Source organism: Microplitis demolitor, chromosome 1 (genome assembly GCF_026212275.2).
Source record: "Microplitis demolitor isolate Queensland-Clemson2020A chromosome 1, iyMicDemo2.1a, whole genome shotgun sequence".
NCBI classification, from domain to species: domain Eukaryota; kingdom Metazoa; phylum Arthropoda; class Insecta; order Hymenoptera; family Braconidae; genus Microplitis; species Microplitis demolitor.
In genome coordinates, this window is record NC_068545.1 from 20,981,253 (window position 1) to 20,995,452 (window position 14,200).

Consider the following 14,200-nt stretch of genomic DNA (forward strand, 5'->3'; position numbering starts at 1 on the left):
CATCCATTATACTCGTTAGTTGACATCTAACAATTTTTGGAATTTTTTCAAAACGATGAATTGTAAAAAAAAATTTTTTTCAAAAATTGCATTTACAATTTTTTGAATTTTCTACATGTGCATATTTCTAGTTTTTTGCAATTGATTTATTGAAAAATAAATGAGAAAATTGTTGTCTTCTAAATTATGAATGTGAATGTAGCAGATAGATGACAATTTATAAATTTAAAATAAATTAATTAATTAAAATAATGAAATTTAAAAAAATGCGCGTACTGATTTTTCAAATACTCATATACGTACTTTTGAATTTTTATTTTGCTTATATTTTATTTATTTATTCAAAAATTGCAAATGGCCAGCTACATTCACACGTATTCAAAATACCATCCTCAAGTTAGAAGACAATTAACAATTTTCGAATTTTCTACACTTATTTCTAATTTCAGTATCATAATACATCCAAGCTGCAAGTTCTATGAACCATTAGTCATATAGCCATTAGGCAGCAATTAAGCCTCTCATTATTTAAATTCTTGAAAAGTTTGAGGATCTAATCTTTTAATGGTAAAGGACATTTGTAATTTAAAGCCCACGTGTTTTGAATGGTCGGGTTATTACTTTTGTTAAATATGAAACAAATGACCAAAGTGGCCAGCAAAAAAAAAAAAAAATAGATATGAAATTGAAAATAACTTTTGACTATAAATTTTCTTCAACTTAATGATATTTTAAGTATCAATTTTAAAATAGTTAATAAGTATAATTCATGAATACTAAAAATTAACTATGAACTAATTAAAAAAAAAAATTATAGGTTAATGATAATTACATACTATGGGATATAATTAAATACAAACGACAAAATAAAATATTAAATTTATCTTTTATTGTAATTTTTCATTTTACCACATGGTAACTGTACAATTACCAAAATCATTATTTTTATTTCAAGTTACAACAAATTTAGTTATTATATTTATTGGTCATCACGTGTGTACTCGTACACATACTTGTATATTTTTTGTTAAATATATAGTCATATATATAACAAAATAATTTCTTGCAATATAAGAAAAAAGAACTGAAAAACTCAATTAAATGAAAAAAAAAAGTATTTGATTAATAAATAATGTTTAAAGTTATAAATGACTTTATCATTGATTATTCTCCTTGTTCGTCTCGTTATCTTTCTCCATGGACCAGTTCTCTCCAGTTTTGCTAACATCGTCATTGATACCAGGAGCTTTCATCGGCGACAGGTTGAAAGTCTTTCTGATTTCATCAGGAGTCTTTCCTTTAATCATGTTGGCGACAGTTTTGCAGGTTACGTCCATGAGGCCCTTAATGTCTAGGTAATTAGCAGCGCGGATGATGGCGAATAAAGTTGGCTGGTCAACTTTTAGAAAGTCTGAGTCCCAGACACTGATGTCGTCGCACCTTTTTTCTTGGTTTTGGTCTTCTTCAGGAGCTGGTGGATCGTCCTTGTGATACTCAGCCCATTCAATAACTTTTTTTAAAATTGCGGAGTTCACATTAGGTAGAGGCACCACTTCGTCATCATCATCTCCCAATCCAAGATCTTCCAACATGGTTTTGATGGTCACTGACATCTTGGCAACTTTTATATCAACCTCGAAAATCTCATTGTCGTTGCTTTCAAGTTTTATTAAAGACATTTTGAATATATTTAAATAGCACTTTTAATTCACAGATATTATTAAATCTTCTTTTGTTTAATTATTTTTGAATATTGCTTTGTAATATTTTTATGCGTCACTAAAAACTTGCACGTGTAGTTGGTCCGAAGTCGAAAGACGAATTGTGATTTTCCGTTGCGGTGTTATTTTCTTGAATGTAAAGTGTGAAAAAGAGCGCAGCAGCGTCTTGTTCGTAAAATCTACTTCCGTTTCCGTTTTGTATCAGACTCGTATTACAGCGCCACAGTGTACGAAGTTGAAGTTAGTAATTATTTGAATTATAAAATAAAATGGATGACTAATTAAGTATTCTAATAACAATTGACAAGAGTTTAAACACTGGGTAAACATTTCAATTTGAGATTTACTCAAATGGGAAATTTATTTATTTTATTTAAAAATAGAACTTTTATTTCTTATTTTGAATTTGATAAAAGTAGAGATTTATTTTAAAAGATTTAAAATTTGATTATGATCTTTGAAAATTAATGTCTAAGTAAGGTAATAAAATAAATAAAGGATTTAATATTTGTATAGAAAATAAGGATTTAATATAAATTAATTTTAATTTTTATTGCATTGAATTAAATTATAAGCAAATCAGAGTAAATTATACATATCAATTTGACTAAAATTCAAAAAGTTAATTACAAGTTCAAATTTTAATACAATTCCACACTTTGAATCTTAAATTCTTAAGTTATTGATATTATTATAATTTGTTTGTTATCATCCAAAGTTATCATAAATTTTGCATACAAATAGAGAAGTTAATTTTATGATACATTTTATAGATTCGTATTGTAATTAAAATGAATTTGATGTAATGAAATTAACAAATAAAATTAATAAAAATGTTCAATCAAAGTCAAATTACCAAATATAGGAAAAAACTAAATTTAAAATTTTTAGAAGTTATTTATTTTCTCCAGAACTGCCGGATCCAAGCTTGCTGGTTGACTCATCATCAACAACAGGGTCGAGTGGACTAATGTTGAAAGTTTCTTTGATATCTTCAGGTGTTTTTCCGAGCATCATTTGGGCAAGCAGCTTGGCTGAGGAATCCAGGAATCCTTTGATATTCAGATAAGTAGCAGCAGTAATAATTGCGAATAAATCAATCATTTTAAAATTCTCGAAGTATTTCCTATCCCACTCACTGATGTCATTAATATTTTCTGGTCTAGGAATATCGTCTTGAGATGCCAGTGGATCATCCTTGTGGTGTAGAAGCCACGGGAGTATTTTCTCCAGATTATCAGATGTAACTTTGGTCAAAAAAATCACTTCATCGTCGTCTTTTTTATCTTCTTTCTTATTTTTGATGGTATTTGACATCATGGCAATTTTTTCATCGATCTCAAATATTATTCTATCACAAGTTTCAACCTTGACGATCGACATTTTTAATTGATAATTAATACTACTAATAGTAATAATAGCAAATAGTTCAAAATTTTATTTATTACTGATAACTGTATGTGGTAACGATTTCAAGACTATTCGAAAAGATATTTTGCAAAAGCAAGAGCTCAAGTGTACGTCTGATCACTTTGAAATTCTGAGCTCGACTGTCTACGTCTTCACTGGTTGAGCTTCTGGTATTTCAAATTGTCATAAACTATAGAGTAAGGATGGCTTTGTACTTTGTGTCGTATTTCGAGGAATTCAAATAGTGAAGTCATTTTGAATGGTTGATAAATTTTCAGGAGTGGAAATTCTTGTGGCGATTAGCCCCCACTTTATTTTTCAAGATAACATTTGGCAAAGGAATAACTTGATCGTCGTTTTATTTTAATTTTAATACAATAAATTTAAAGATGATTTTAATGATAGCAGACATCTAGGAAATTTTCATATAAACTTGAAAAATATTCAGCTCAATGACCGATATATTTAGTGATGTATAATCTAATTGATTTAAAATTAAGTTACAGTTTATCATACATATGTTGGTAAATTATTTGATATTTTAGATGGGGTTTTATTTTCGTAGACTGGTGGTAATTTATTATTTCATATGGAATAAGCCTTGAACACGTTTGGGCATTTAAATTATTCAATTTTTATTAATAATTTTCAAAATTCAACGATAGATATAATTTGTGCTGATAGATATGCCCGTATACATTTATTGGATTTATATAAATCTAAAGAAAATAAAGTATTTACGATATATTTTCTAATGAATTTTCCAGAAATACAGTGATGTCATCGACGTTCAATACAAATAGAATAAAAATTAACCATTTTATTTAAGTATTTGGATGAAAGAAAAAGTTGAAACAAACAAAATAAACTGGTGACCTTCGTCAATACCCTTATAATTAATTGGTATTTATTTAAGAAACTTGCTGGGGATCACTAACTTTCATTGCGTGTGGATCTGAATGCTGCCCGAAATTTTAAAGCGTTAATTGAAACGAAAATAACTCATTCAACAACAGAGAACAATATAAACGCGCATAAATACTAAATGAATTCAATCAACGATGTACAGACAAGTAAATACAAAACTTTTCTTTACTACTCAATTTTATTTTATTTATTATTTATAACTATTTTACAAGGTCATGAATACATATATATATATATATATATATATATATATATATATATTCATGAAAAATTCTTTTCTTTTTTTGTAAGCCCGTAGTTTTTTTTTTTTTTTTTTTTTTTTTCTAGTCCTATTGAAAACATCCCCAACCCTAACAAACACTTCATTAATAACGATTTCTTTATCATGACTTACAAATTATACAGTCAATATATCAGTGAATTTTATGTAGATGACGGTGTAGAATTTGAGACATGTTTATAAATAAAAAATTATATAATTAAATAACAATGAAAGTATACTCATTATTTAATGAAATTTTCGCATGAATAATTATCATCATAATTAAGAAATCTGATATTGTTCCAGAAGTTTTTGATACTTAAATTTTACTTTTAATTGTTATTCTATAAACTTTAATTATCTGAGTTCTGGCATTAATGACTATGATGTAGATTATTAAACATTTTTTTTTAACTTTCCGCTGTAAAGATTGAAAATTTTCACAAAAAGCTAATTTTCGAAAATCGAGTTTTCATTAGATCTTGACGTTTCGAGGTCCTAGGAAACCATTTTGACCATTTTCAGGAAGACGTCCGCCCGTGAGTGTGTGTGTGTCAGTGTGTGTGTGGGTGTAAAATTTTTTTTGTCCGACGATATCATTGGAATAAATCAACCGATTTGAACGCACTTGGCGGCAATCGAAAGGTCTCACCAATACTTAGAACTGAATAGATTTCGGAAGTCAATTTCTCAGTAGTTTACAAGTTATACAAAAAATATAAATTAAAACAATTTTTTTTAGGTTTTTGTTGCATAACTCGTGAATTGCTCTAGCGATTTATATCTAAGTTTTATCAAATCTAAGTCTCAACAAACTCTTTCAATTGCCGCCGAGCACATGCAGCAATTCGATCGATTTGTTCTTAAGATATCATCGTTTTCCGCGCTCGAAGAGCTCAAAAGTTTACCAGTAGTAAAGTTTTTGAGTTCTTTGAGCTTGAAAACAACGGAGTTTTGAGGTTGGCCCACAGGATTAGACTTTTTTTTATGGAATATTTTGGATCATGTGAGAATTTTCAAGAACTTTCAGTGGAGTTACGTAAAATGGTTTAATAATTAATTATCAATGAAGTTTGTATAAATATATATCTACAAAACAAATGTCGCGTTAATTAAAGTGAAGCTGTAGAAAATTATCAAAGAATTTCCTCAATTATCGTTTACTAAATATATATTCAATAATAATTGTGAGCATCAGGAATTATCTCGAAAATTCTATTTGAGTAATTTATGACGTTTCAATTAGTATATTGTGTTACTTTTTTATTGACACTACTCCCACATGTTCAGTTGTTATTTTAGTAATCCAATCATAATACGGAGTTTAAAAATCAGGAATCGGAAATATAACAATGCTTTATATTAATTTTTTCTTATTTAATTATTATTTTTTTCACTGATTTAATTAGCTGTTGATTAATTTCTGTTTCAGTGGATCAAAGATTTAATAAATCACAGTAAAATTAATAAAGGAGAAAAATATTTTTGATATCTTAAGAAGGAAGATAATTTAATGACACATAAAAAATATATCCATATATCTAATATGATAATAGTTTGAATGAGTTGCGTCTGCAATAGTGTCTTTTCCTCCCACACACGCGGGACAAATCTGGACCACGATCGATTGTAGGGAATATTCTTGGTGGCGTCGGAATGTCTGGACACTGTCCGTGTCTCGTATAATACATACATAAATGGTTTATTGCGCGTGTGACTTTTTTCTTGCATTCTTAATCTAACCCGCGAGTTTAAAATTCTTTCAGCCTTGTGCAATTTCTCGTTTTATTACCATTTTAACTGTTAAATAATTATACTTGTTCTGAATCATATGCATTTACTATACTCCTGTTATTTATACTATCATTTATCACTCAATAATTAATAAAAAAATAAGACATTAAAATTCTATTGATAAAAATTAACGAGCGTATAAAAATTTTATTTAATGAAATCTTTTACCAAAACAATGAATTCAAATAAAACAATGTTTTGGTAGCTTGTTTAAATGCATTACTTAATTCTTGTGTTGTCATTTTCAGATGATGGAAAGTAAAATAGTGATGTTATAACAATTATAACATTTCAATAAATTTTTAAAGGGCATGACGCATACAAGATAAATAAGTAGGAAAAGAGGAAGGGAATACACAAGTACAATTCAAGGGGTGTAAATGGTCATGAATTTGAGTTGTTCTTGCTCGCTCTTAGGGGTTCAGATGGAAAAACGTGAAGGAAGAAAGTAAGATGGGAAGCTGGTTCATAGTTAAAATAGAGAAAGATGAAGAAATTGTGGCCGCGATATTGTCGCGCGCACAAGAACCGAAGGAGGGATGTGTACACTGGATACCACCGATATATTATATGGGGTATAAATACATGAATCGCGCAAGCTCCAATCATCATTTGGTCTCTGAATTTTCCAAAGTTAAAACTCTTATCTAAACGTTACTTTAAAATCGCGATAGAGCTTTGCTTTATAGTTTTTTTAACCGCATTTATTTGTCGTAGTGCATTTTTAATATATCACGTGTTAAAAAAAATCTATATACATTATTTTCCAATTTACACAATAATTGGAATTATTTAAACCCCAACTGGAGCAAATTTAACGGTGAGATATTTCAATTTTTTAATTCTGTAATGATATTTATTTTTCTATTAGAATTTCATTTTATTTTCACTTCCTATCTATTTGCGATACAATTATAAAATAATTCATAGGTTCCATCAAAATTCTGCAATAAAGTCGCGTGGGACGCAAATACAATAATGCACTTGATTGTATATCATTCGATTTAAAATTTGAAATTTGATACTATTTATATTTACTTCGGTTTTTTTTACACTCATTATAAAGTTAAAATTTAATTTTTTTTTAATTTTACTAATAAATATTTTTTTAATTCATAAAATAAATTTATTAATATTTTCTTGAAAGTGATTTTAATTTTTAGTTAACAAAAAATCTGTAATAGAGATTATTTTATTAAAATAACTGGACCGCAAAATAAACAACAAATATTGACAGTAATGAGTCACCCATTTATGGGGCATTTTTTATCGAAAAATCGAACAGAAACTTAGGTTTTAGTGGTTTACAATAAAATAAAGTTTTACAAATGAAAAAGTTTAAATTTGCTCGGTAATATAAGTCGAATTTACTTGCCATTTGTTGGGTAAATGACTATCTTGTTACTACTCTTGTTAACAAGGACGTCACCTACTCTTCTACTTTTTTTATATTTTACAGAATTTAACAAGACAAACGTGACAAATTGTATGACATCACAGCTGAAACTGAAATAGTGATTGTTAAAAATAAATTGTGATAAATACATCAAGAAATTTAATAACCATTCATTTAATTAAAAGCTTATAAATGTTATATCATTAGATCACTCTAATACGTGAATCAGTTATCCGGGAATAAATTTATACAAAAATAATTATCACAGTATAATTATTTTATTAATATAATAATATTATTATTAATTTATTTTAATCGACGTTAATAAACTTGAATATACATATATATCTTGTGATATATTTGTAGAAGAGATTTCATTTTCACAATGCTATATTGCTAATGAAATTGGCGGTAATAAATTGCGTGCTCGAAATCCAATCAATTACTAAAGTTTAACCACGTCAAAGAATAACTTTCCGGGAGGTATTCATATGATTAACAAATATATATGTATATATATATATATATTTGTCCATTTTCCCAATTTATATTATATGTCCTCATTAATTTATTTATTATAATGTTCATCTCTTAATTTAGAATTTACCCTCTCTACAAAAGTTTTATCTACTGTATATATTTATTAAAATCTTTGCATTATATATATATATATATATATATATATATATATATATACATGTATATTTTACTTTTTAATATAATTAAACAGGGCATATACTTTTGCTAGCAGTTACATTTCAAAAATAGTTAAACAAATTTTTATTAAAAAATACATTAAAAAAAACAATTATTTCAAAATCAATTACTTATTTTAACAGAAATATTCCAAATTGTTTGACTGGGCCGCAAAAAAATTATTTTTAAATCGATTGTTTCATAATTAAAAAATATAAAAAAAAATCCTTGTATTTTTATATAATTATAAAATATTTCCTCTAGAAAAACTAATTTCATAATTTCCGTGTCAACCTTAAAGTTTTTTCATTTGGTAATAATCGATTGTGTTAAATAAATTCTTATCTTACTACAACTATTACTACGCATACAAATAAAATTAAAAGGTAATCTAAAAGATGTTTATCAATCCTGAATTGAATTTTTATTTTTCCTGCAAGTTAATAATACATTAGTTATTAAATGAAAAATCTTTTAACTTAATAATGTAAATATATTCTTCCTCAAAATATAGATATATATGAGGACACGCGAGTAGAAGTCAAGTCTTTAATGTCATTTTTACTTTTACGATGTATACCCTACGTGACCCTCCGCTCGAAATTTTTATCGCACTTTCAATAAAAATCTATATAATATACTTTGAAATATTTTATTGGAATAACTTGAATTTATTTCAACTACTTTTTGAATTATCGATTTTGAATTATTAGTGTTACAGGATAATAATGAATCTTCAATGGGCATTAATAACATTGACTATCTTGGGCTGGTGGTCGCATGCGAATGCTAGAGGATTAGCTAGACCTGATTGCGAGTAAGTTTAGCTTTAAACATGGGCAGGTTTAACCGAATTTTCGAGTCTTATTTTTTAAATTACGTCTTGAATATACGGAAAAAAGAGCGGGAACATTACAGTTTCTAGTACAAAAACGGCTCTCATAAAAAAAATTCAAGTATTGTATTTTTCACTGTAATAATCGAGACTATTTTTTGTAATATAGTAATGACAATTATAGATATCATATTTTAGAGTTTCTGACGTATTTTTAGTAGAACGAAATTTTATTATGAATGAAACGCTATTGAGTATTGAAAAAAGTCTTGTATGAAACTGTAATAATTAGTACGTCTCAGAAATAATGTAATTTTTACAGTCTCGAAGTAGAAGGACTTTCCTGATATCTGGAACTATAATTTTTCTACTATTCTTTTTTCCGTGTGATTATATCACTCAAATAATCAAAATCTTAGGAAAAAGTTTGTCTTACACACTTTTTCGTAAGCTTTTTTTTTTGTAAAAATTGATGAATAAATTGTAATAAAAGTAAAAGTCGAAAATTCAGTTAGTACGGCCCAGCCTTAAAAAATAAAATAAAATGATGAATTATACATGACAATAAATAAATATAAAAATTGATATTTTAGGAGATTCGTATTTCACCCTCATTGTAGAGGAACGCAAGCCAAAAAACGGGTTATTACAGATTCTACAGCTATTAACAGTAATATTAAAGATAATAATGCGGAAAGATTATGCATATGCAAATACTTGACCAAAAGCGGAAAAAGAGATTTACTGGCTCTTACAAAATTACTAGAAACAATGCTCGCTAATGTAAGTTGATAAATTTACTATTATAATTTATTTAAGTAATTTTTAATCTTTTACGGCACGTATTATATATTTTATCAATGATATAGATTTGAGTAATTATATTTTAATAAATAAAAATTAATTTTAGGGTGTTGACGTCAATATGCTTTACGACGCGTATTCAAATATGGGACTGTTATCAAACAAAGATGGTAATGATAATTTGAGATCAACGCATCGTACAAACCAACTGAGCAGAAATAGTGATAATGTTGATTATAATAAACCGGATATTGACTTGGATTACTAACACAAGACGACACTAAAATAACAATAATAATAACGATTAAGATGTCAAGTATTTTACGCGATCGTATTAAACTAAACTTAATTAAATGAATTTATTGTTTGTAATGTTAAAGTAACAATTGATACAAAGCAAACAATTTTTTGAAAAAAATCAGTCAATATATTTATGATAAAAATAATTTTAATGTGAATTAATAATTTAAAATTTTAAATCCTTCCATTGTATATATGTAAAACATGTCACATATTATTTATATAATATATATATATATATATATATATATATATATATATATATAAATCATTTTAAATTTATGCTATATCTACAATAGTTTCTTATTCAAACTTTAAGAACAAAAATATATATATAATTTATTTAAAGCATTATTGGTAATTTTATTTCACAAGCAAAATGTTATTTTATTTTATATGGTAGCTTTTAAAAAGAGAAATTATAAAATTGTTTAGTTGAATTAGATTATTTATAAAACTGTTATTTATCTGTATAATAATTTTATTGTAATTTTTTTTTTAATAAATATCTTAAATTATGTATATAATCCAAAAATTTTAATATTTTTTAATTTATACAATGAATTCTTTATGTTAACCCTGGGACTAAAATAAAATATAAATTTTTTTGAAAATGGTTTTAATTCTTGTTCAAGTATAAAACCTTTTTGTAATTGAGCTCATAATTAGTTCATATAAAAGTTTAAATACGTGCGCGGGATTACTAAATCAATTTTTATTTTGAATTTTCAAAAGTTCTCAATATCATTCATTGAGATAAATATTACTATAACGATTTTTACCTTTTTACACAAAAAGTTGATTTGAAAATTCTTGATGGAGACTTCCGTTGCCTCTTTTGGATATTTTTAAATAGAATAATTTATTATTGTGAGTTAAATACCAGATTGCCTGCACCAGTATCCACCTTTCTTCTATATTTTATTAATAAAATAAATTTGAAGCAAAGAATTGTTTATTTGCTTCTGACAAGTTTTTTTTAAAACCAGTAATTCTTCATCCATTGAATTATAATTTTCATGGAAAACCAAAGGGACTGATAACTGGTACAGTCGCAAGTTTACATATTGATATTTACCTTTTAATTTGATGATTATTGAATAACTATAAGCATTGAAAGGAATGTCAATTATTCTAGAATTTCTAAAAAAACAATTCAAACGTTTTTGTGACTTAATTTGTAAAAAATAATTTTAGAAGACAATTCAAAGAAGGCTGAAAACGAACTTGAAAGAGTTACCCTGTTACGTTTTTATCTGAAGTATTATTTATTTTCTCCACCAGGTGGTGCTGCATTATTATGGTCGTTAGAAAATTTGAAAATAGTAGTGCAGTTAAATTAGTGTGGATTTTTTTATTTAAAACTATTGTTTAAATAAAATTAAGTTGTAACTAATTAATAAATTTAAATTTAAAAATGAGTAAAGACAGTGGAGATAATTTAGACTGGGCGATACAATTAGGGTGTCCACCATCAGTGTTGACAAATGATGTAAAAAAAATGTAAGGTTATATTTACTATTATTTTTATGAATTTTTAATTGGATAATAATATTTTATTGTTGACATTTTTGTAAATTAATTTTAGTCTTAATCAAGGCATAATGAGTTTTGTATGGGATGAAATAGCATCAGTGGTTCATCCTGTTGAAGATGTAGTTGACACACGAAAAAACATTTTGCTAAACCATCTCCAAAGTCAAGCTCAGGTGCCGGCTATTCAGCACATTAACAAAATAAAATTATTAAAAAATGAAAGAGCTTTAGTTAATTCACAAATTGATAAAGTTGAGAATATGTGCGAGACACTTTATCATTCTCTTGAAGAAAAAGGTATTTTTTATGTTATTATTTTTAAATTTTATTGGAGACTATGAAATGAGTGTGAATGTGACTGAAAAGTAGTAATTTTAGATTTTTTTTGTCATTAATTAAAAATTCAAAAATTTTTAATTGTCTGTTAACATTAGGATCATAAATATGTGATAATTATTTTACCATCAAATGATTCATTTTTAGAATTAAAAATTTCAAAACTGAAAAACCAACAAGAAAAAACAGAAATAAAAACTGGAGCTTTAGAATTGAAATTAAAAAATATTGAATCAGAGATAAATTCATGTAAGGAATTTATTTCATACTGTAATAATTTATTGCCGGCAAATAAACATGAAATTGATGAAGCTGCTTTTCAGTATTGTCTTACGCTGGCTGGTTCAGTAATTTCACGTCAAGGCAAGTTGGAGGTAAATATAATTTTTCTCGCTTAATTTTATTTATTTAATTATTTTATTAATATCGTGCTAAATTTAATTATTCAGGCATTGAAACAAATTCAAGAGATCTTGGATCCACTTGCTATTCCTGAATTATGGGATAGCTTATTACGTAAACGTATGCAGGATACTGAGAAATTAACGAGACTCCAATTGGAGCAAGAGAACAATGAAACGCCAGGTCGGTCATTTGATGAAGCCTGGAAAATTGGTCTTGCTTCTGTCGAAGCACAAATTATTACATCGACACTTGAAGCAATGATACATAAGGAAAAATTACAAAATCATTTGCAGAATGTGGTCAATATAATTGATAAAATAATGGTGAATAATTATACAAATTATTATTTATTAAAAAATACATTAAATTTAAAGTGTCATATTTTTTTTTACAGGTCAGTGATTCGGAACAAGAACTAGAATGGATCCAACTTAATCTAGAAATTGCTCAGCAAGATAAAAAATATAAAGAGTTACAATCTTGTATCGAATATTTCAAAAACTTTAATGAAGAGAGACACGATTTAACTGAAAGGCAATCTGAGTTGTCAAGTGAACTTCACAATGTCAATTCCGAAATGGTACGTATCGAATTATTCTACACCGAACCCTTCGAAGATAAATAATCAATTTTAATTAAACATTCAATTAACAGAAAGAGTGTATAGAAACGATTAAAAATTCTTTGAGGTCCGTAATATCCGCCGGTAATTTTCTTGAAAAAATAAAAGATAATTTAATCGACGAGCTAATGATTATAGCTCTGATGAATCGTCAATTCAATGCCAATTGGCTTGATATTAATTTAACGTCTGAGATCGATGAGTTCCACAAAAACACCGATGTCAATGCATTAAATAAAGTTATGCTACTAGACAAAGTTGGAGCATACAGGTATTTAATAAAATATTTATTTACCATATTTGTAATAAAATTAATGAAACTGAAGTTAGTCGACGTCTTATAATTTTTTTAAAAACGAATTATAAAAAAAAAATTTAGAAAATTGCACCATTAAAAAATTATAATCATTCCAGATACGCATCAATATGTATGAGTAATATTTTGCCAGTAACACCGACATTAACATTAGCAACTCCAGTATTCAGCCCCCCACTGTGCCATTTAATTTACTGTCTCAGAAATCTTATGGCGAACAGTTTATTGAAGCAACAGCATCAGCTAAAAAATTCCGAGTACGCAAATCAACAGATGATCGTAATTAAGAATTCAACTCTTGATTCATCAAAAGAAAATGATATATTTGAATTACTTGATAAAATAAGTTACAAAAATGGAACATGTCGTCGAGAATTAGATAAACTTGAGACAATTTATGACGCTTGGGCTAATCAGCCGGTTCAAGAAGCGATGTCTGTTATTGATGACACCGCTCACAGATTAACGTACGATGAATGGGTGAAACGTTACAGCTCACTACTATTTATGATTACACGGAACAAATGAATGAACTTTAAAATAAGCTTCAAGATCATGTGATATGTAATTACTCCATAAGTTATTATAATTATAATAGCTTGTAAGCTTGTACAATATTACGCAGTATTATAGCAAATATTTTTTTTCTAAATAAATTTTTTAAAGATCTTTAAATTTATAAGTATTTTCGTTTTAATTTATTATTGCGGATGTCAATTGATGACTCGCAGGAGGTTTTTAGTTAATAAGATGTTAGGTACAATTGTCTTTTGCAGTGTTAGTCCCTTACATTTCTAGGACTAACATTGTACATCTTATTTATATACAAAAACTTGAGTT

General features: G+C 26.9%; 4 protein-coding genes across 6 annotated transcripts; 2 read left to right on the top strand and 2 right to left on the bottom strand.

Moving 5' to 3' along the window:
- Positions 1–867: 867 nt before the first annotated feature.
- LOC103571196 (S-phase kinase-associated protein 1-like) lies at positions 868–2,044 on the bottom strand. Its single transcript, XM_053739691.1, has one exon. It carries the CDS (start codon positions 1,677–1,679, stop codon positions 1,158–1,160), a length of 522 nt encoding a protein of 173 aa, XP_053595666.1. The 5' UTR covers positions 1,680–2,044; the 3' UTR covers positions 868–1,157.
- Positions 2,045–2,265: 221 nt separating this feature from the next.
- On the bottom strand, positions 2,266–3,294 carry LOC103571194 (S-phase kinase-associated protein 1-like). The gene has a single exon (XM_053739695.1). The coding sequence runs from the start codon at positions 3,102–3,104 to the stop codon at positions 2,616–2,618; it is 489 nt and encodes a 162-aa protein (XP_053595670.1). The 5' UTR covers positions 3,105–3,294; the 3' UTR covers positions 2,266–2,615.
- A 150-nt stretch (positions 3,295–3,444) lies between these two features.
- On the top strand, positions 3,445–10,343 carry LOC103571195 (uncharacterized). Of its 3 annotated transcripts, none has more exons than XM_008549252.2 (6): positions 3,445–4,204; positions 5,753–5,989; positions 6,363–6,934; positions 8,920–9,023; positions 9,635–9,824; positions 9,952–10,343. In XM_008549252.2, the coding sequence occupies exons 4-6, from the start codon at positions 8,935–8,937 to the stop codon at positions 10,111–10,113; spliced, it is 441 nt and encodes a 146-aa protein (XP_008547474.1). In that variant the 5' UTR covers positions 3,445–4,204; positions 5,753–5,989; positions 6,363–6,934; positions 8,920–8,934; the 3' UTR covers positions 10,114–10,343. The 3 variants fall into 3 exon arrangements, with proteins under 3 accessions (XP_008547474.1, XP_008547476.1, XP_008547475.1); XM_008549254.2 differs by having other exon boundaries at positions 8,928–9,023; XM_008549253.3 differs by lacking the exons at positions 3,445–4,204; positions 5,753–5,989 and having other exon boundaries at positions 6,328–6,934.
- Positions 10,344–11,441: 1,098 nt separating this feature from the next.
- Positions 11,442–14,018, top strand: LOC103571300 (augmin complex subunit dgt5). The gene is made up of 7 exons (XM_008549424.3): positions 11,442–11,648; positions 11,734–11,978; positions 12,165–12,391; positions 12,467–12,745; positions 12,817–13,002; positions 13,077–13,315; positions 13,459–14,018. The coding sequence occupies exons 1-7, from the start codon at positions 11,563–11,565 to the stop codon at positions 13,886–13,888; spliced, it is 1,692 nt and encodes a 563-aa protein (XP_008547646.1). The 5' UTR covers positions 11,442–11,562; the 3' UTR covers positions 13,889–14,018.
- The last annotated feature ends 182 nt before the right edge of the window (positions 14,019–14,200 follow it).